We start from the raw sequence: 21,219 nt of genomic DNA, 5'->3' as shown, positions 1-21,219 counted from the left end.
GACAGCTTCAGGATAGTTCTTTCCCCTATGTCTAATGGAGCTCTGATGTTCACCAATTCTCTGCTTAATTGGATGAGTAGTATGTAGTTGGACATAGACTTCATCACATGGATATTTCAACAGGTAGACCACATTTTTTTCTCTTGCATGTAAAAAAATCCCTTTACTGGAAATGTCTTCCCTGTCCTCAGAGGACTGAAGTCATTAGTTCTGAAAGTGTTGTGACATCGGGCACAGTTATCACAGAGGTAGTTTTCCTTTTTGAAAAGGAGCCAAGAGAGTCTGTATAGGGGGAGGAAATATCTGAGCTCCAACCATTATTGCATAGGTTAGGTCCCCATTTCTAGACAAAGAGAGATGGATCTGGGGTCAAAATGTCCCAGTATTTCAGGGAAAATACTTTTACTTGCACAGATTTGAGTGTGCAGATGCTTTGTTTCTCATTCAGTGTGGAGCAAGCATGAAAATCATGGTGCCATTTGCTCGGATTAAGAAATGGAAAGGCACAGAAATCAAACTCCAAAACACACAGCACCAAGGTCAAACAAAGTCCAAAACATTTTAGTGATCTCCTGTTTGTGAACAACATCTCTTGTTTCAGTTGAAAATGCCACATTGATTCAGTTTGATTACTGTCATTAGGGTCACGTTAATGCCAACTCTAAGTACTGTTATTTTATCAAGCACTTCCGAAAGGATGTCGTCACGCACGCACGCACACCTCACCCCCTGCTAAAAGCAGAACAAGATGCCAGATGGGGGGAGCTGACAGAGCTCGTCCGCTGCACGTTCCGCTCCACCTACACCTGCAACCATGCACCAAGTGAAACTAGAGCTTGAGACCATAAACTCCTCAGGACAATGTTTACTGACGTTATCGATAAAGTGAGTAGTCATTTTTTGAGAGAAGTGAGAAGTCTATGGTTTGTGGGCTAAAAAATGTGCAGTATGACCACAAAATGGCACTAGAGACCAGTTATTGGAAACAAAAGATACAAAAGGGTTCTTCCTCTGGGGAGCATGAATACACTCAATAAATGAATGGAAATCAGACAACAGTTCTGTATCGAGTTTTGCAGTACCTTATGTGCAAGTTAAAATTTCAGTGGGAGACACAGGGCCATAGAAGTCAAGAGTGTATCAGAGTTAATACCCGGTGGACCATGTTTGTCCACAGCAAAGTTCACATATACAACACTGAATATTTGGCCAAGAGGTCTCTTAAAGGAGGGTTAGGTAACGGCCAAACATGAGACCGAGAAAACCGGGTAATGGACCCAATAATATAAAAAACTCAAATAAGCCTTTATTTTGCATATAATATTTCTCGCACTTCATCTAAATCCAAACTAATTTCCTTTGAAAAACAATAGCAGGTGCACAATTTGGCTCAGGTGCAACATCTCATTTTCCATCCCACTGTCAGGTGGCTATGGGTTTGCAGCTAAGTGGCCCTGAGAGGTGGATTTTCATGGTTGTAACGCAACCTGACTCACTCTGGTCTTTGTTCTCTCGGCAGCAGAAGCGTAGATCTGTCATGTGGCATTGTAATAATCATATTGGGCAAGCCAGAGAACATTTTTTAGTCCATGACAGAACATCTCTACAGGCCTGGTGAATCAATAATTGACCACATCAACTATTGTCATGTGGACTTAAATATCATATTATACATATATTTTTTTTAATAGCCATCTATTCTCTTCCCCCACATTCATTGTACATTATCCATCTCCTCTCCACCTCCCATCTACCCACCCACTCTCTTCTGCTGTCACACTCCCAAAGGCCGTTTCTTTGGCTATAGACATAGCTCAGCATACGATGTGGCATCCTGTACCTGTGGTGAGAAGGGGGTGGGGGGGCACAGAGGGTGCCAACCCCACTAGAGGTGAAGCCCCAGCTTCAGCAGGGAAACAGAGGGGGGCGTCACCGCCATAATCAGCTAGAAATTCCACAGCGCTGCAGGGCAGGAAACCAGTAAATACACACACAATTCCACAAGGACCCTCTCTCTCTATATATACAACATCCTGTTGAATATTCTCAGCATGTTAAGAATATTCTCTAAACCCATCACAAAATCGGTGATTGATATGACAACGTGACAAACAACCAGTTGCAAATATGAAACTTTTACAGCAATCACTCAGATCGACACACTATTGTATCCATTCCACGAATGCTAAGTTTGACTTTTTGGAAAGATGGTCAGACAAATAGATGATGAGATAGAGAAAGATAACACGTCTGAAGCTATAACATGCAGATGATTAACAGCCCAAAGGAAACTTTGAGGATAAATAGTTTCTATTTTGGATAAAGTATAACAGAGAGCAGGTACTGTAAGGGTATTGTATCTAAAGCAGCCCCATACTCACTCCCACTCCTTGCGTCGTGCCTGTGGTGTGCTCTGTATCTTGTGAGCCTGGTGGGCTTTTACAATGTCCCTCTGCTCGATGAGGCCGCCCCGACGTCTCTTGATCACATTAGGACTGACCGCCAAATCTCCATCCACCCCCAGCATCCCCCCTCCAAGTTCAAAAGTCGAGGACACATCAAGAGAGAGGCCCTGACGGTTTGGATGCAGAGGGGGATCATGGCCCGACATATGTGCGAGGTAGAGGGTGTCGTAGCTGGTTGAGAGACTCTGCGGCTCCAGCAGAGAGTGGGACTCAGAATACAGACTGGACCCTCTTGCCAGTCCTGCGCGATGCTTCTGCCAGCTCTCACAGTCCTCTGGGGACGGGTGGAGGATCTGGTGTCTGGGGGTACTGCTACCACAAATCGCCCCCATGCCCAGACCGCCCACTGGAGCTCTAGGTAGCCCCAAAGCATTGTGGTCCCCTGTCAGAGACTGGGAGCTGACCGCATAGGAGTCCAGCATGGTGGGAGGACTGTCCGGGATCTCAGCATAGTGCTGCAGGAAGGAAAGGGAGCAGAGATGAAATGGAACAGAAAGAAAGATGTGTAAGATAAATTATATCAATGTACAAACCATAACCCATTATTTTACTAAACACGTCTGTCCAAATTTACTGTCATCTGGGCAGAAGATGTTTTTGTGTTATTTACCGATACAGATGCAGATAGTAACTTCACCTTACACATGCACATCATTCCCACTCACAGGTGCAGACACTCGTAACACTCTCTGCTTGGATGTTGGATTGTATACATCCGTCAAGCACCAGAGCCGCTCTAGCTTCTGCATTAAACTAACCCTCTGAGGAAATTGGCCAATGGCCAAATAGCAACTACTCTCCCCAGTCACTTTAAAATATTACCAGTCCTCTGAGCATCAGAACTGATTAGATGCTGTAACACATCCTGTAAAAAAAATAATCATATAATACTGCAGTGCTGTGCTTAATGGTGCAATTAGGAAAAGGGGAGAACGGGGTGGAAAAGAGTTATTTCTATCAACTTATCTTCTCCTTTATCTGGTGGGAACACTGAGGACTGGCTTGGTTTCGGGTGATATGCAAAGCAAGTCGGTGCACAATACATCTTGCATCCTGACATGCTCCAACAGCCTCTCAATACCTGCTGCTACTGCCCTTGCTTTATAAAAGCCCTCAACATTTCAGTCAGCCGAATGATAGGTTGCTGGTTTTACAGCCCCTCTGAGATGAAAAATCTTCAAACTTGTGCAGTGAAGATATTGAGCAGTGAAAGGGAGATGATAAGATGAGAAATCAGCGGACTGCTTAATCACCCTGAGAGCCAATAATTAAACTGCTGTCAATAAGTGGACACACTGTGATGAATGAAGCCCTAGTGATCAGAGACACACTTGAGCCGACGATGATGGTTTCACTGCACCTCTGTGATTTCCAGAGATCCTCTCCACTAAAACCTCCTGATATCAACAAAATGAACATTCTCTCCCGTACCTTACTGTATTGGTAACTTAACAGTTTTCTCAACACTATTTTCACCATTTGTAGCTTGTCGTGCTGTGCCCAAGAAATAAAAGGAGCAAAGTGAGACACAATATTTGCTGGTTCATTTGCAGTTGCAACAATTTAATTAGAATAAATATTGTGGAAAAGCCTTTCAGTTCTCAAATCACATTTTGCAGAAGAATAGCATACCTCAAGGCCTTTCCCCCCAAAACTACTTTCTGCATTGCTCATATCCATATTGACTAGAGCGACACAACTAAAGAATGAAGTAGTCCAACAGTAGTGTTTTAAACTACAACAGGAAACATGTTCAATGCTTAGATCGCTGCCACACTGCTGCAAGACGACCGCTCCTGACTCCTCTCTGACACCTCAATGTAACACAGAAATCAATGAATAAATTAATTGAGGTAGTTGAAGAACTATTATGGCAGGGGTTAATGAGAAGAGACTCGTGAATGCAGTTTCAACAGGATCTTTAATCTCAACAGAAGTCACAGATCAGATCCCTTTTGCAAGGTGAAAGAATCAACAACAACAAAACCACGACAGAAACACATTGGTGGCCACTGAAACTGGACATGTAACCTCCATTTAAAAAAGGAAAAAAAAGAAATTGATAGTGCATAGATTCATTCTCAAAGCACACGATGACAAACAATCAGTGATGGTTCTATAGTTTCTAATTGTCTGTGTCCATTTCCTCTGAAAGTTTAATTTCATTGCTCCTTGGGGGCTTAGTGGTATATAATGACAACACTGCAATGCTGGAACCCAGAGAACAATGGCACCATAGGTAAAGTGGCTTTAATTGTGGCTGCTTAATGGATGCGAGCTGTGCTTCCAACAGAGACAGAAAACACCTGTTGCTGCCAAGCCCTGCCCTCATTCTTCTCTCCCAAGCTTTACGGAGTGCTTCGAAGAGATGTGCAAGGAGTTTGACTCATTCAGCAAAGGCCAGTGAAATAAAGAGGTATGAATGTATGTGTATTTGTCCATAAAATTGCCCATTGTGTGATTCCTGGCAGGGGACCTCTATCTGAGAAATAGCAGGAGAACTTCAATTGATCTTGTGCTTACTGAATCCATTTTGCAAATTATGTTTACAAACTGGCTGCATAGGAACGCCAACACAATTAGCTGATATGCTGGGATAACTGAGTTCAGACAATTGGAACTGGATATGGAGAATAACAGGAAAGGGCAATAAAGACAAGAACCAACATGACCCAGACAGGTGCCCTGATGGATATAAATAAAATGTGATGGTACCAACATTTAAACCCCAAACCTAAACATGATAATTTAAGGGTTACAGGACAGATCTCAGCCAGAAGATAAAAAATGGACACAGGCACAAGGATATTTAATCTTATATCACGGCAAGTTTACTCTTTAAGTCACTCCAGTTCTTATCAGCAAACAAGAACAATTTGCTCACCCATGGTGCATTTATGTAAATGCCGTTTACATTGTGCTTATCTATGCATACCATTTGTAACCTACAATTTCAATACTGAGGCAGTTAAATCCCGGGTTTATGGTCATCTACCGTCTGCCAGTGAGATCAACAATGTGAGATTGAAACTGACACGTGATGTCTTTAGTCTTCACAGCTCACATTTGGAAAAAATATTTCCACAGTTTGGTCAATGTACTAATATGTTAGCTTAGCTTAGCACAAAGTTTCAAAACAAAGGCGGAAAAGCTATGTCACGGCTTACATCATTAGACGAAAATACAGGCTTAAATGTTATGAGACTCATTGAACCATTATCAGGACCATTATTACAGACCCATACTGCCAGACCTCAACCACAAAAACACTCAGTGCCATGAGGATACTCACTGCAATTCATGTACCCTCACAATTATCAAAACCATACTGCGAAGAAGTGGTTTGATCAAATTCAGATTAAGTCCCCGAGCTTTCAGGTGGCCATTATGTTGCCAGTCTTGACTTCTCAGTCGCTTGTGGTCAGATAAAAGGGGCCGAGAGGAAGTAAGACTTGGGGAAATCTGAATCACAATTGTAGAGGGCCCTAATTGCTTTAACGCTCTTTGTTGGATAATCAGGTGCCTGCATAATGAGGAGTGAAGGAGAGGCTCAGACAAGCGAGGAACCTTCTCACACCTGCTGCCCTCGACGGCCCACACAACTGCCGGATTACACATTATATTTCACCACATCCCACCCTCAACCTGAATGTCAACCCTGTGAGTGGCCAAATGTGTGTCAGGAAGTGTTATGGCGCCTGAGACTACTCTAATGGGTATCGTGTCCGAAAAGGAGATCCGGCACGCAATTCGGGCCAGCTGACAATATCCATCTTGCTTTGAGCAAGGTGCGGGTGATCGTTAAGAAATTTTGAGGATGGCGTTAGGTGCAAATGGAATTGCTAAAAATCTGTGGCTGTGGCTTTTACTTTTCAAGTGGCTGTCCCTTTTACTCGTTACAGATACTATTTCACATTATTCAAGTTATTCTAAATATTCCTCTTCATCATACAGGCCATATGGAAGAATATTGCAATGTATTCTCAAGCAAGGTTTTTATCAACTGTATGTGTGATGCATCTAGATTCAGAATAGGAATGTGCAGTAAGACCTGTGGGAGTTATTAATCACAATACAGTGGGAACAGAGTGCACAGAACAATATTCTGCACACACACATATTTCTTCAGTTAAGCACCAGTGCATGTTGTAAGTTAACTTATATCTCTGTTTGCCTTGTAAAAACAGAACAACAAAGATCAATTGAGCTGGACAGGCAGCTCTGTCAAGGATAAGGAAAACTGATACTTATAAATACTGTAGAGGTCTGTGACATGCAGAATATAAATGTGTTTCAATGCTCCGAGAGAGGTCTAATTTTCTTTGGCTCAGCTAGCCACTAAATTCGAGCAGTGACTCTCTAAAATACAGGGACTGCATATTACTGTTCTGTATTATACGGAGAGCATTAGGTGGTGCCAACATCTACATATTTAATTTACAACTTTATGTCATACATTGCAGAGCATTTGAGTGGGCAAACAGAAGCAGCAAATATGCAGATGTATAGAGTGTGATATAACACTTATCTGGATAACATTAAAATCCAGACAAAGGCCAAACACACACACACACACACACACACACACACACACACACACACACACACACACACACACACACACACACACACACACACACACACACACACACACACACACACACACACACACACACACACACACACACACACGCACACGCACACACACACGCACACGCACACCACACACACCACCACCACCAAAAGCAACACTTACATAGCATAAATAGCATAACGCAACTCCTTACATTCAACATGAGCTACTTTAAACCATGTCTTATTGTTATTATCCCCTGTCCATCAAAAAACAATCACATTTAGCAAAGATTCTCTTCTCTTTCTAAAACGTATGTTATCAATTCACACTTACAGTAGTTTTCCTGCTGAGTATCTACAAAGGTCATCCCCCCACTGAGACAATAAAAAAATGATGAAGGATATAATAACTTAATGCACAAGACCTACACTGCACTTTGCCAATCTACTCATCTACATGTTCCTCTACATTTATTGTTGTTTTTGTATCATTAGTACATCACCTCTTTATCTGGAAATTGAAAGCATTTAATGTTTTATTCTAACACAACCTACACATTCTCTGCGCAGATGCAATGCATTCTGTAAATGTATTAATGCAAACCTATTGTATTTTTGACATTTTATTTCAGAGGTCCAGATGTAAACACACATCATTTTTTGTAATTTGTAATTTCCTGTCCTGCATTTACCCTGCAAACATATTTTTCATTCATATATCTCTGTTCAAATAGAATAGAGATATATATATATATATCTATTTAATGCATCCATTCACTTTACTTTTATTCTTATTATATGATTCTTTGAATGGAAAATGGTAAATGGACTGTGAGTGGCTCAGTGTCCTGCCACCGACCTTCAGAATAGTGGACGAGCCGCTCTACTGCCTCCTGAGCCACAGCTGTATTTCCCTGCACGGTTTATTAAAGTTTCATTCTATCATTATGATACTATTGTGCCACAAACCGTGAAGGACCTCAGCTAGAACAGCTCAGCTACTTGAAAGCCTGAGTAACAGACATCACAGTGAAAATACAGAGAAATTGTGGATTCATTTTTTTCTGTCATCTCTTACATTTTGCTTTCTCATAGAAGTGTATAACAGTTCTCAACCTAAAAGCAACACTATCAAACAATAAAGTGCAACTTTGAATTCATATTGTTTATCAGGTTAAAATGTCAGTCTTTTTGTCTTTAAAAATAAATGACATGCAGACTTCAGATGATGAAGAGATGCTTCTCAAAGGGATCGTACTGCTGTGATGACCTTCCAGGAAAGACCATTACACACCTACTGATACATCAGAGCAGTAATGATCAGCTCTACTAATAGAACAACCCCACTGCTGTGGTCCAATCCATGGAAGGTGAAGTAGCCTCATGGGGGAAGGGCCAAGAGGTGAGGAACATTTTATATATTTCCTCAGCCATTTGATGCAATTATCAATTTTAGTCTTCACAATCTGATGCCTTATTTTATTTCAGAATGTGTACAAGTAATAAAACAAGAGGGAGAAATATCTAGTACCTCTACATACCAGGGTAAAACCACTGACACCAAAAAAAGCATCAATCATGCTGAGAGTTTTGTTGTTGCTGTTTACTCTCTGTAGAAATGATCCTGTACTTTGATGGAGCAAGGCGAGGAGAATGTCAATAAAGTCATGTCCCAAATATGAAATGTCTTATAAAATGTCAAAGATATTTAGATTTGTCAGTCTACATTTGTCTTCAACTTGATGTCTGTGAAATTACCTATTGAAGTTGTGATGGAAAAGTGAATTATCACCTTTATCATTGGGACCACTATGAAAAAAAACCTCAGCGCCCCAAAGCTTGTAAAATTCTTTGGCTGCTATACAACAATGCAGGGCTGTTACACGTGATTTGAACAAGATGACTTCCTGTACCATTAGAGATGAATCAATCAGTGCGTTTTACAGCTTGCGGCAGACATTGTGACTTAAAGGAGTAATTTGTTTTGGCAATAGTTTCTCCAAACAGGAATCTGTGTGTTTGGCCAAAAGCTGGAAAATGGCCAAATTGCTTTTTTCACAGTGTGAGACATATTTCTCATATACTGTATTTACCTTTCAATTAAATGACAAGACATATGACTCTGTTACGTAAACGGTCCAGATGCAAATATGAATGTGCCACTACACTACACATCATAAACTATACATTAGACTTGGCGTATATATATTACTTCAACTGTAACACAAAATAAAGCAGAGACCTGGAGCTGCTCTTAAATGAGTTAGAGAAAAAAAGATTTGCCATTTAGGTACTGATGTCCAACTCAGCAGCTGTTGTATGAAAAAACATACTTCACTCCATAGTCCTACTTCTGTGCAGGGTAAATCGAATATTATATTGATATACTGATATGAAATTTGAAGAGTATTAAATCTTGCACATACACATTCAGTTTACAATAAGAAACAAATAAAAATGAGGACACTGACGTTTAATTTTTTATGCCAAATTTAGCAACAAGACTGAGGAGAACCAATGTTTTTTTGTCTGTCCTCTCAACATCATAAAGGAGGAGTCCTTCGACACAAGTATGTCCATTAACTATAATTCAATTGGCTTCTTAAGAGACATTGGAGTTAGGCCTGCTTACCTGTTTAACATATGAGCAGCAAATGAATGGTGAAAAATAAAAATCCAGTACATGAAATAATGTTAATCTGCTAATATTAATTAGAAGAACTATCAGCCTTTGTTAAGATACCCATTGTACGTGAAAAAATGCATAAACACTTATACAAACTATGATTGGTGAACAGCCACCAGTGACAAACTGTAGGAAGAACCTGACTGACAATGCAAATATGTCTATTTTCTGTTATTGTTGTTTTTTGACCTTATCAGACCAGCTTTGTTCTTGGTAAATAGATTTGTGATCAGTCCGGATCTAAGGTTCAACTTCAACCAGTGATTTACTGTAGGAACCTAAGACCCTAAACTTGATCATCTTTCTAAATCTTGTCTATCTGAATGTAACTTTGGTAGATGGTCTAAAAAACATACAGCTTGTTTTCCCTAAGATTCAGTTCAGTCGGGCTAAGCTTTGTGCCTAACAGAGGCACTAATTCAAATACAGCATGAAAACCAATTAACAGCCCTTCTAATGAGAGTTATCCAATCAATCAGTGCAATTGACAAGAAAAGACTGACAAACAACCACAACATGAAAATAAAGCCAACAGATTCGTGGTGATATGTGACAGGTGTGATTATAAAAAAAAAAGATAATCTGATCAATTTTAGCATTGAGATAAGCATGTAACCCGCTGAACAGTAACTGGGTATCGCAGAAGCCTGCATGACTATAACTCTAAGCCTGTACTTCAGGAAAAGGAGAGATGTAAAATGATGAACTGGCAACACAGTGTTTGCCCCCAGCATCCTGTCATCTACAACACAAACACTGATTGTTGAAACTTTCGCTTCCTTTACAGTCAGACACGACTTGACAAAACATGCTGCTGTGCTAGTTCTGATTAGTTACCTAAATGCACCATTACAGGCCTCAAAGTGAGGCCAGTTTACAAGAAGATAATGAATAGAACAAAATTTCCCAGTTCATAGAAATGCAAAAGGGCAGAGACAAACGGCCAAGTTCATATTCGGGTAACGCAAGCAAGTCTTGACATGTTAGTATCTAAGACCCCATCAATAACTTGTCAGACACACGCTTCCTTTCCATTCACTGCAGCCAATCTAGTCTTGATTCAATCGTCTTAATCAATCCCTTTCTCATTAACTCCTGCCTCATTAAGGTAATGATTACTGCTTTGCCCAACATTTGAGACTGAACATTGAACACTGAAGATTTCAGGAAATTGTATCATTATCTGTTTTTTACGCTTATACTTAGGAATTAGGAGCCTCCATGTGGCCCTTATACTGACACCTGCCTGCTCCGTCACTGGCTCTGTGGCCCTCTGAATATGAACATTTCAGTATGAGTCTAACTCATAGCTCTCTGTCGCAGTTTAACCAAATTGCTAATTTGGTCATGTTTTGGAGTAGAGTTGAATAAACAACAAGAAACATGGTTCTGCCCACTATGGTCTCCTAAACAAGGATGTGGTGTGAAACCTAACATACTAAACTTCTCATTTGAGATATGCAGTACCAAAAACATGCTCTACATCCGCACAATTTCAGGCTATTTCAAAGTCACACAGCAGCTTCACAACCCTCGACTGAGCTCTGGGATGGATCGGCATGATCGATGAAGACTGAAGGACCCGGCTCCTCGTCCTGGCTCTTCTGCACCCAGCTCCTCTGGGGTGGCACACAAACATTTAGCTTCTGACAAAATGCTCCAGCGGACACGGCGACAAAGATCCATGCAGTCGCCAGTCTGCTGAGTGGGGGGTTTTTTTTCCGTCTTTTTATTTTCAAGAAACTAACACCTGTTTGAAAACATTTACATTAGGTAGGATGTCTTACCTACAGACCGAGTGCTCCTTACCATTTCGTTCAGCTCTCCACTGAAAATGACAAGCACACACACGACCACGTCCGACACTTCCTCCAACCAGTACTGAGAGAGGGGGAGGGGGGGGATAGAAAGAGGGAGAGAGAGAGGGGGGGTAGAAAGAGGGAGAGAGAGAGAGAGAGGGGGGGGGGATAGAAAGAGGGAGAGAGAGAGAGAGGGGGGGGGGGGGTAGAAAGAGGGAGAGAGAGAGGGGGGGAGATAGAGAGAGAGAGAGGGGGGATAGAAAGAGAGAGAGAGGGGGGGGGGGAGCTGTGTATTTGGATAAGTTCCCACCCATTACTGGACCCATCAAAAACTACAATAAAGGCTGCGGTTGTATGACACACGCATGTCACCATGTTTACTTCCAGCAGCACAGTGGACAGTACAGGTGACCCACTTGTTGCCGTCTCGTCCTCATGGTCAAACAAGCAGCGATAACCTCCTGGAAACACCTGCTGCCTGCCTCCATGCTCTGCTCATAACAGACTGCAGTTTACACGTTTATGACTCACCTGTTAACAGTGAGCATCGTCCGCGCAAGTGCGCGCACTCCGTTCGCTACCATAGAGACCGTTACAAGAGAAGATCCTATAACTCCACAAGAAATGGGGGAAAATAAAAAATACGACGCCAAAAAATAAATAAAAAAATACAATACCGAATCCAACATCGTGTGATGAAAAATAACTTTTGCAGGGGAAGTGGGGGTAACGTAGCCCAATGTTTTTTGTATGAATGGAGCTTCCGAGGTGATGCGGTAGTGTACATAGTGTGTGTGTGCGTACTTGCGATACGCACTCTGGCCGCTGGGTGTCAGTAAACGCACATAAAATGTATTGATAAAGCATCTTCGTCTGCTCTGATCATAGACTGTATATTCCATATTTAAAGTCAATGGCTCCAGCTAATCGATGATTGTTAGATTAGGCCTGACTTCAACATTTTAGAAATGCAACTGCACAATAAAATCAGTTCTAACTTAAGAAAATGTGAAACCAGCTAAACTTGCAAATATATCCAGTGCCTTCAACTTTTCATATATATAGGCCTATTTTATATAGTTTTTTATTGTATGATAACTATTCTACCATATATAGTTTTAATTTTCATATTTTTACTCATATCATCACTGTTTATCATCCCTTTATTAAGTGGAAAATAACTTTGTTTCAGTAAGTGTTTCAAACAGATATTCAAAGGGGGACTTAAATAGTTTTAATGATGATGATGATGATGATGATGATGATGATGTGGTGTGTGTATGGGGCGGGGGGCAACACTGTGGCTGGTAAGTGGCTACCGCAGCGTTTGACGTCGCCTAACTCTCGCGATAGTTCGGTCTCGGCTACCAACTCGCCCTGGATACTTCAGTTTCACCGTTGAGAAACATCAACATAGTAACCCGGGGATCGGAGCGGTAACCTAAGAAGCGGGCAGCGACCTTTTATTTCCAGGAATCTCACAGCTGAGCTGCAGATATGATTCCCCGGACCATCGCCGAGACGACAACAATGTGTGCATGTCGCTAGAAAAAGTTGCTAGCTTAGTTGGTACAACTGCGAGCTAGCCTTGGTTTGCTAACGTTAGCTGGCTAACGCTAACGTTAGCAAACAGACAGCTGATCGAAACTGAAGATTTCTGGGGAAGTTTGGATTGTTTTACAATGAGGACGTCGACATGAATGTGGACATCTAGACACCTCGGATCATTTCCCTAGAGGTACGTGTTATGTCTCAGTAAAGCAGCGGTCAGCCAAGTTACCAAACTCTCTCGAGTTGGCGGCTCCGACTATTCCCTGGACCGGAAGGCATTTCGAAATAAGTCATCTTGGAGTCAGTGGTTGTAATGAATTGGAGGCTCAGTCTTTGGACATGCATTGGTTGCCCTTGAAAGTCGAAGATGATCGGTAAAAAGTTGAGTTAGTGTAGATAAAAGAGATATTCAAAAGATAGTAACACCCTGCTTGTTAGTTCACACCCGAAAGTGGAGACATGGTGGATTGTGTGGTGAATAACTCCTGGTCAGGGTGTTTCAGCCGTAGCCCCTAACAACACAAGTTATGTTTCTTGGATATGTTTCGGATGGCAATTGGTTGCTTTTAATTGATTGCATTTGGTCTTATTAAATAGTCTTACTATAGTTTAACGTCTTCAATAATACCCGCGCCAGTCCAGATGTACCGTCAGTGTGAATCAGGCTCGCGATGTTGTACAAAATCATGTTAAAACTACTTAATCCTCGAATGGGAGTTTAACTCTTCAGTGCCATACTCGGGGAGACCGATGTGACGCCAGGGGGATCGTGTAACGTTACACAATCACGCCTCAATAAAGTCAAACATGGCATTATTTTTTTCTTTTTCTTCACGGCCCGGCTCGTGAGGTGGTGCTAAAGGCACAGTGGTGACTTCGGTGGTCGAAAGCAATAGTGCAACTGTCCATGTCCCTACCTTCGTGTCGGGGGGGTGTGGTGTCCGCCCGCGTGGGGCAGCACCGAGCCGCGGCGGCCGAGCGGCGCCGCAGTCGCCGAGCGAAGAAGAAGCTACGCGCCATCTTGGATTGTTCCACTGGAAGCGAGCCGCCTCCCATTGGCTAACTCGCGTCGTTTGGCACCTAACAATCTTCCGACAGCGTCGTTTCTTTCTCCGATGGCTTCGACTTCCTCTCGACAAGTTTGTAATTTCAACAAACGTTCGCTTATGGACTTCGTGGAGACCAAGCGCTTGTACTGACAGCCACACAGGACCGTTACACACTCCTCCAGTCCTGGGTCGAGCTTGTTGTTTGTAGACTCTTTGGTTCCTAATAAGCTGACGGCGGAAGATAACATCAGCAGGAAATGTGTCTTACAAATGTTATGCATTGACTCTGAATTGGCACAAATCATCTAAGCTGCTTTTTGTCTCTCACACCAGATGTGTTGGATTCAGTTAACAGGTAAAGACACATGATGCTGGTTGTTGTCTGCATTATTGATTATCCTCAGTAGTGGTCATCTGTGTATGGCCCTGAGTTAATAATGGAGGTCTGTTACTCAGAAATCCTGCTGATGCAGAAACAACACTTTCCGTCCTGTTTTCCCTCTCAGTCGGACGTTATCACCTCAAGGCGGCGTCATGTGATTCTTATGAGCACAGTCGAAATAACTTCTGTAGAACTACTTGTGACTCACACACTGTCAAATAGTTGGCATTTATTAGACTTGTTTCGATTAATGCTATGATTAACTAATCAGAGTGGCAAAGTTGTCAAGAAATCGCCACAGTATTGACTCAGGAAGACTGCTCCCTGATCAGAACAAAACAGTCGCTCTTGATCTTTGAGAGAGTCATATCTAGGTGGGACCAGACGCCAGTGCTCAGACTTACAGGTGTTTTAAGTAAACATCGCATGGCTGACGTGTCACAACCTTCAGTTTTGCTTCCCCTTCTCTTATAGAAATCTTTTGAGGAATGTTCTGCTGTAGGACCGGTTTTAAATGGCACAGTGACAGTAATCTGCTGTCAACAGGCTGTCATAAAAGCTTAGGCATGAATCAAAGCTTGCTTATTTATTTATTTCTATTGTTTCTGCCCAAGTCAATGTGTTGTTTAAAATGCTTGATGCTTTTTGTGTTTGTGCTCACCGTGTATGTTATAATAGTTAATAGTACAAGAGTATATACTGTTTGTTTCGGTTTTTAGCAAATTTTTGTGTTGTCATTAGTGTACCTTTGCTTAGTATTCTTATTTATTATGATTTTTCTGTTTAATTTAGGGCATAGGTGAACGGGAGAGATGAGGAGGAGCAGGGGGACTGAGGTGTCTCTTAAAAGCTCTGCTCAGCAGCTTACCAATCATAATATTGGCACAGGTGTGTAATACATTTTAGTTGGTTGTAGTAGTAGTGTTTATTATCACTCAGTGCAATCACTTAATTTGAAATTCATAATTTAGATGTGTCACATGGGTTTTACATAGCAAAAGGTTCCCGCTCACATTTTTAAGATGATTTTTATTCTCTTCCTCTTTATCAGAGCTGACATCTGCATGGAAAAGTTTGGCTCAGTCCAAAGCTGCGGTGGGTACGACTGCACCACTGTTCTGCCAAATGATTTTGTTCCGAAACAATTGCCATTTCATAGAAGTGAAGAAGTACAGTTTGCAATATCTAATAATGGCGATAACTCCCTTTCAAGTTCACATAATCCAAGAAGTCAGACGTGTATTTTCTCTGTGTAGTTGCGGCATATAGAGAACCATCTAGAGGCAGTGCCAGGGACAGGGGTTCTCTTGGACTCAGTCATGGAACCCCCCAAGGACAAATTGTCCAGGATGGTCCGCTGCAGGGGTGAGTTATTCCAAAATATAAAGCTCCATTTTGCAAAATAGTTAAATTCTTTGTCATATCTACTGCAATTTCAAAACCGCTATCTGTGTTGTCAGATGGGCATGGAGCTGACAATGGAGGGTTTTCGAAGCGCGGGGGGCGAAGTCAGCAGAGTCCAGAAAAGAGCAGTTCACGCAGCCCACTGCGAAATACTACCCAGGACAGCAATGTCTGCAGGAACACTAGTGTGGAGTTCAGGGAACCACTGGTCTCATACAGGTATAAATACTGCACTAAAATGCATTTATGAAACATCCTTAATACACTGTTTATTGCCCACCTTGGCTGTGATATCATCATTGTAATTATTGTTGTTTGTTGTCAGGTTGTTGTTTATACATGAAACCTCAGGAGAGTTTTTTTACCTAAGTAACAACCAGTCCCCAATGCTTTTTGAATGCTATTTTCAAGACTTCTATTCAGAGACCATATGTTCTTGACATCTCCACTGAATTGCTTGTGGCTGAGTAGCTTACAGGTACTTCAGCAGCTCAAGTCTCTAGCTTCACAGTAATGCTTCAAAATCCTAATGGTCTGTCTTAAGTATTGTCACACGGTGTGACAGAATTACTGGATTTCAAATGTGAATATGTTGCACCTTTACAGTAAATTACACAAGTTACAAATATTTTATTTGCTAACAATATACAAGGTTGAATTTTAAATATTAAACCGGGCAAATATTTCAGAATTGTTTTATGTCTAAGACATTCAGTTCCCTTTTTAGTGTTATTTTATTTTTCTGTCTGTCGGTATTGGTGTGTAAGATTGGCATTACCATAATCCGAAATTTTCCTTTTAATACTGTTCTATCTTTTAATATTATTCATCATTAAACTAAAGTGACACGAGTGAATATGCTGTTTCCTCCACCCATGTCCTTTAACCACCCACAAATGTGTTCTTCTGTATACTCAGTAAATTAAGAGTAAATCTTGATCCTCTTCCTGATCCCTTGTAATCTGGTTTGTTTCCAGAGGGGCCACCCCTCCAGCACATCCATCCTCTCAGCTGGAGTCCTACAGCCTGCATTCGGTTCCAGGGTCTTCGTACCCATCCTCAGATCCTCTGCTCAGCCAGCTTGTCTACCAGAGGGACACCAGGGACAAGCAGACAGACAGGGACCTGGACAGTACACACTCCTCAGCTCTGGAGAGCACCGAGGTCCGCTACCTCAATGACCAGCCAGCCCTGGATATCCTGAAGACAATTGGAATCCAGTCACATCCCGCAGGTGTAAGAGCCCCTTTGAGGGAGGGGGCTCAGGAGGAAAGGATGCCCAAAGCACAAGTCAGCATGGACAGCCAAGAGTCAAGCCCATGTCTCGCTCCAGCCCCTGGCTCTGTACCCAGAGGGGAGAGAACACCCTCCACCAGCCCTGGCTCAGCTTCTCAGAGGTTGGAGAGCCTAAAGCGACATCAGCCTGACGACAAACTGGAGAAGCTCAAAGAGCGTATTCGAAGGCAGAGACAACATCTGGAGGAGACTGCAGAGAGAGAGAAACTGCTGGGTTTTCTAGAGCAGCCTATAATGGCAGCTGTGGGGACTGACAAAGCTTCTACCAACAACATGCCCACAGCAAAAACACGGAAAGTTGCAGCTGCCCCGCGTGCACCTATTTACAAAGGTATCTTGACTATAAGATTGGCCCCACATGTTTCACTTTCTCATTTGTCTGAAAAATGTTACTTGAAATAATGGCTGTTTTGGGAATTTGAGCAATTTAGTAGGAAACAGGATGATGCATGTTGAGCATTCTATCGCTTTACTTTCAGGTTTCAACAGTACTGAGACAAAGATTCGGACTCCTGATGGGAAAGTGTGGAAGGAGGATGAGTTTCATAACCTGAGCAGAGACGTATACAGAGACCTGTCACGACAGTTTGCTGGTAAGCACACAACACAAACATTGCTATTATGACTATTATTATGAGACAGATTTGTCGCGATCAGTCATCTATTGTGTCTTTGGTTTTTCATATAGGGCGTAACTACGCTAATTGCATAAAAAACCTGATCTACACTCTGTTTGGAATAATATCCGAAATGTTTGACCCCATGCACCGAGCTTGTTGGTTCAGCCAATGGACCTTTTTTCTTCTGAACTAAGAATTTTTAGTCAGTTGGCGTTGCTTTTTGGCTTATTTTCTACACGTGTCCTCTTTCCACAGAGAACACCAGATCCAGACATCAGCAGCAGAGTGAACAGAGAGCAGATAGGTCCAAAGAGAGGAGGCCTCCCAAACCAATCAGGAAGGTCCACAGAGCGGACCCTGCCTCTGACCTAATTGCAAAACCAGGTATAATAATCCTCTTTTATGTGTGAGGGCCAACCCACCCACTGATCTATTTTTAATTAGTGACAGTAAGAAAGCTAAGCATGTGGGACAGTGTGGCCAGGATTTTGTTGCGGGTCAGTGTATAGTCCAAAACCATGAGCCTCAAGTGTTGAACCATCTCTGTGATTAGAAGGTTTTCCTCAACTGACTTTGCTGTTTTAACATCTGACATTTTAATAGCGCGGTTGTATTCTGTTTCTTATCTACCTTTATTTATAGATGGATTTTAGATTAGATATTTTTTGTAATGATTTTTCTCAGCGCACTTGTTCTTGCTGATTTCAGTTCAGTAACAAGTTGGTTGACCTCATCGCTTAGTCTTTTGATTAATGTAGACACTCACACACTCATTTCATTTCATGCAAGATAAAAATCAAACAATACTTTTATAAATTATTTTGTTTGAATTCAAATGAGTCAATGTCATAAATGCCTCAACCAGACAGCGGATAATAGCTTTCGGACTACTGCATTCACTGTGTTCTTTCATGAACACATGAACTCCAGTCACTGTGGCTTTCGAGGTTGCATCAAGACACTAATCCCTGAAGAAATGTCCAGTATGTATGACATGTAGTTTGTGACCAGCAAGTAGCACAGAGACAACCACACAGAAGGCTTAGAGCCACATGCTTTGGTATCCTGGGCATAGCATGTCTCTGACAGCTGAGAAAACATGCTTCCAAAGTCACACGTGTTAATAGTATCACTCGCTGTCTTGACCTGTCTCTGTTGACCTGAACACAAACACAGGCTTTTATTTGGTATATAGTGATGTGGACATGGCGTGAACATCCCAAGTAAAATCCTGTACCAATCTCCTGTACTCTAGCTCTCTTTCACTCTGTTTATGGTTTCTTCCAACTTTCGTGTTGCCCCTCATGTCTGGGTGGTCTCTGTTTCATGTTGGCACAGTCCTATAAATAGCCCCCTGAAATCTGTGTCCAGGGTCAGATGGCTCATACACCGAGTACAAACAGCTGCTTAGTTAGCGGATGTTCAGCTTCATTACCAGGAACTACTTTTCAGTATAACACAGTCATGGTAAAATGTGCTCTTGAGATTATTCCAGGGAAAGAGACACTGCTGTTTGATAAATAAAAATTTACTTGGACCTGTTGCACTGTGCTGGTGGCATAAAACCGAGAAACAGATATTGACAGGAAAGTGTGTAAAATAAAATTAAATGTATTTGACAGATTATTGTTAGGAATAAGAAGGGAAATATAATTTTGGTGGATGCGTGTAAACAGCAAATTAATTTGATAAATCCCACAGAAACGTCTTTTTCATAATAAAAGGTTTGGATTAAGCGGCTGTTTAAATTGGTCTTGCAAAATCTATGCACCTTGTCTATCAAATACTTTTCTTGTCACTCCTCTTTTCTCCAATATTTTTTTTTATATTTCAGTGAATCTGTTCCATTGGTGGCATGTCTTTATATATACATTATGTGCTAAGAAATGGAATCATGTTCCATGAAACCAGCATGAACTATATTGCATTGCAGTGCCTTCTGCAAATTAATTTCCTCCTTCTCGGCAGTGATTAGCCCGGCTTCGTGGCGGGATGGCCAGAAGCTGGTAAAGATGGTGCTGGGTTCAGGTCCCAAGCTGCCCAGAGAAGAAAACCTGTCGCATCCAACTGACGGACTGAGCAGAGCAGGTGGGACCTGGAGACCTAAGCTCTCACCCTCATAAACACAACACTATAACCCGCTCTTAATTACTATGTTCGCCAATTTTATGATTCCAACAGCCGACTCAGATTACCGTTAACCCATTTATCTCAGCTTTGATCATTTGTCCAATGCTCTTGCTGTAGAAAGAAATAAAAAGGACATGGACAGCAAAGGCGATTAGCTTTGTACTAGGATTTAAAGAGCTACTCGAAACATCTCAGCTTGATGTCAAAAATGTCTTCTCTGCATTATTTATGCCCAGTGGCATATAGGACAAAATTTACTGAGTTGTAAATTAGATTTTATTTAAATCAGTTTTGTCAAATTGCCATTGATCTATACTATTACACATACAGTTGTACACTGGTTGTCGTAACCTTCGTGGATTTTTTATCCATGTAAAAAGTATAATAGACTATCCCTAGTTTCTTGTAGAGGTTTTGCATGTATGAAACTCACAGTTTGACATCAAGACTGCAGTTTTAACCAGACAAAGGAATATTAATAAATTAAGAGTCTGTATCTGCTGCTGTTCTTACACAACTAAATCATGTCTCACTGGCTCACACACTCACACACACTCACACACTCACACACACTCACACACTCACACACTCACATATACGGATGCATTTGCTAGCTACATTTGTGCTGTGTAACATTGACCGGAAGGAATAGAGATTGACTGTTTGTTGTGGTTGGATGCACAAATTAGACATGGCCTGATTTCTCGAGCTAGCCCACAGTGTACTCTGGGGAATGGCAGAGTGGGACAGAGAGATGCGATGAGGCTCACTACAGCCATGTTCTAAAAAAAAAAAAACACTGTTTGGATTATATACTGTCAAAACTAGGTGAGACTTTTCAAATTGGCCCAGATTAGAGTGCAAGCCAGCCTCCAAGCCATATTCAGTTATTGCATTGTGTCCAGGCCAAGTACTTTTTAATTTTTTAAATGTTATTTGCTGCAGTCACGTTAGATCATCCAATGTTTTTCGATAATGGCAAATCTGTTTATTTCAGACTTTAGTCATAGATAATCAGCAAAGCAGTTCATACAAATTTAGAGTTAAAAATGTAATAAATAATCACAAACTCATACCTCTGATTCAACATGAATCGTGATCTCAAATTTAAAAATGTTTAGTGTTTTATCAACATATTTTCCACTTAAAGACTTTGTTGACGCTGTTTAGCAGCATGCTCTGTATTATGCGTGTATGTGGTTCTTTCTATTATCAAATTGATTACCAGTTGCCAACTGTAACATCTTTTCTGTAAATGTCCT

The 21,219-nt window shown here is 41.5% G+C and overlaps 2 protein-coding genes and 1 long non-coding RNA gene across 7 annotated transcripts in view; 2 read left to right on the top strand and 1 right to left on the bottom strand.

Moving 5' to 3' along the window:
• LOC118317735 (voltage-dependent R-type calcium channel subunit alpha-1E) overlaps positions 1–11,622 on the bottom strand; it is a 74,684-nt gene extending 63,062 nt beyond the window's left edge. For both annotated transcript variants that reach the window (XM_035646670.2, XM_035646671.2), the window contains exons 1-2: positions 11,536–11,622; positions 2,382–2,920 (exon numbers count right to left, since the gene is read on the bottom strand). In XM_035646670.2, the coding sequence (XP_035502563.2) occupies positions 2,382–2,920; positions 11,536–11,538 (542 nt within the window). In that variant the 5' untranslated portion in view covers positions 11,539–11,622. The remainder of the gene's footprint in view (positions 1–2,381; positions 2,921–11,535) is intronic.
• Positions 38–8,715, top strand: LOC118317737. The gene is made up of 5 exons (XR_004795515.2): positions 38–123; positions 4,759–4,881; positions 5,985–6,125; positions 8,259–8,442; positions 8,657–8,715. It is a non-coding gene; the product is annotated as an uncharacterized LOC118317737 (long non-coding RNA).
• Positions 11,623–12,885: 1,263 nt separating the features above from the next.
• cep350 (centrosomal protein 350) overlaps positions 12,886–21,219 on the top strand; it is a 31,686-nt gene continuing 23,352 nt past the window's right edge. For 3 of the 4 annotated variants that reach the window (XM_035646668.2, XM_035646669.2, XM_035646666.2), the window contains exons 1-9: positions 12,886–13,263; positions 15,300–15,395; positions 15,559–15,602; positions 15,764–15,872; positions 15,968–16,130; positions 16,889–17,538; positions 17,687–17,800; positions 18,083–18,211; positions 19,796–19,915. In XM_035646668.2, the coding sequence (XP_035502561.1) occupies positions 15,320–15,395; positions 15,559–15,602; positions 15,764–15,872; positions 15,968–16,130; positions 16,889–17,538; positions 17,687–17,800; positions 18,083–18,211; positions 19,796–19,915 (1,405 nt within the window). In that variant the 5' untranslated portion in view covers positions 12,886–13,263; positions 15,300–15,319. Of the gene's footprint in view, positions 13,264–14,124; positions 14,481–15,299; positions 15,396–15,558; positions 15,603–15,763; positions 15,873–15,967; positions 16,131–16,888; positions 17,539–17,686; positions 17,801–18,082; positions 18,212–19,795; positions 19,916–21,219 lie in introns of those variants that run through there. The other variant, XM_035646667.2, reaches the window with a different exon arrangement.

The sequence above is a fragment of the Scophthalmus maximus genome, chromosome 13 (genome assembly GCF_022379125.1).
Source record: "Scophthalmus maximus strain ysfricsl-2021 chromosome 13, ASM2237912v1, whole genome shotgun sequence".
Taxonomy (NCBI): Eukaryota; Metazoa; Chordata; class Actinopteri; order Pleuronectiformes; family Scophthalmidae; genus Scophthalmus; species Scophthalmus maximus.
The sequence above is the reverse complement of the archived record's forward strand: the minus strand, read 5'-3'. Positions and strand labels throughout refer to the sequence as shown.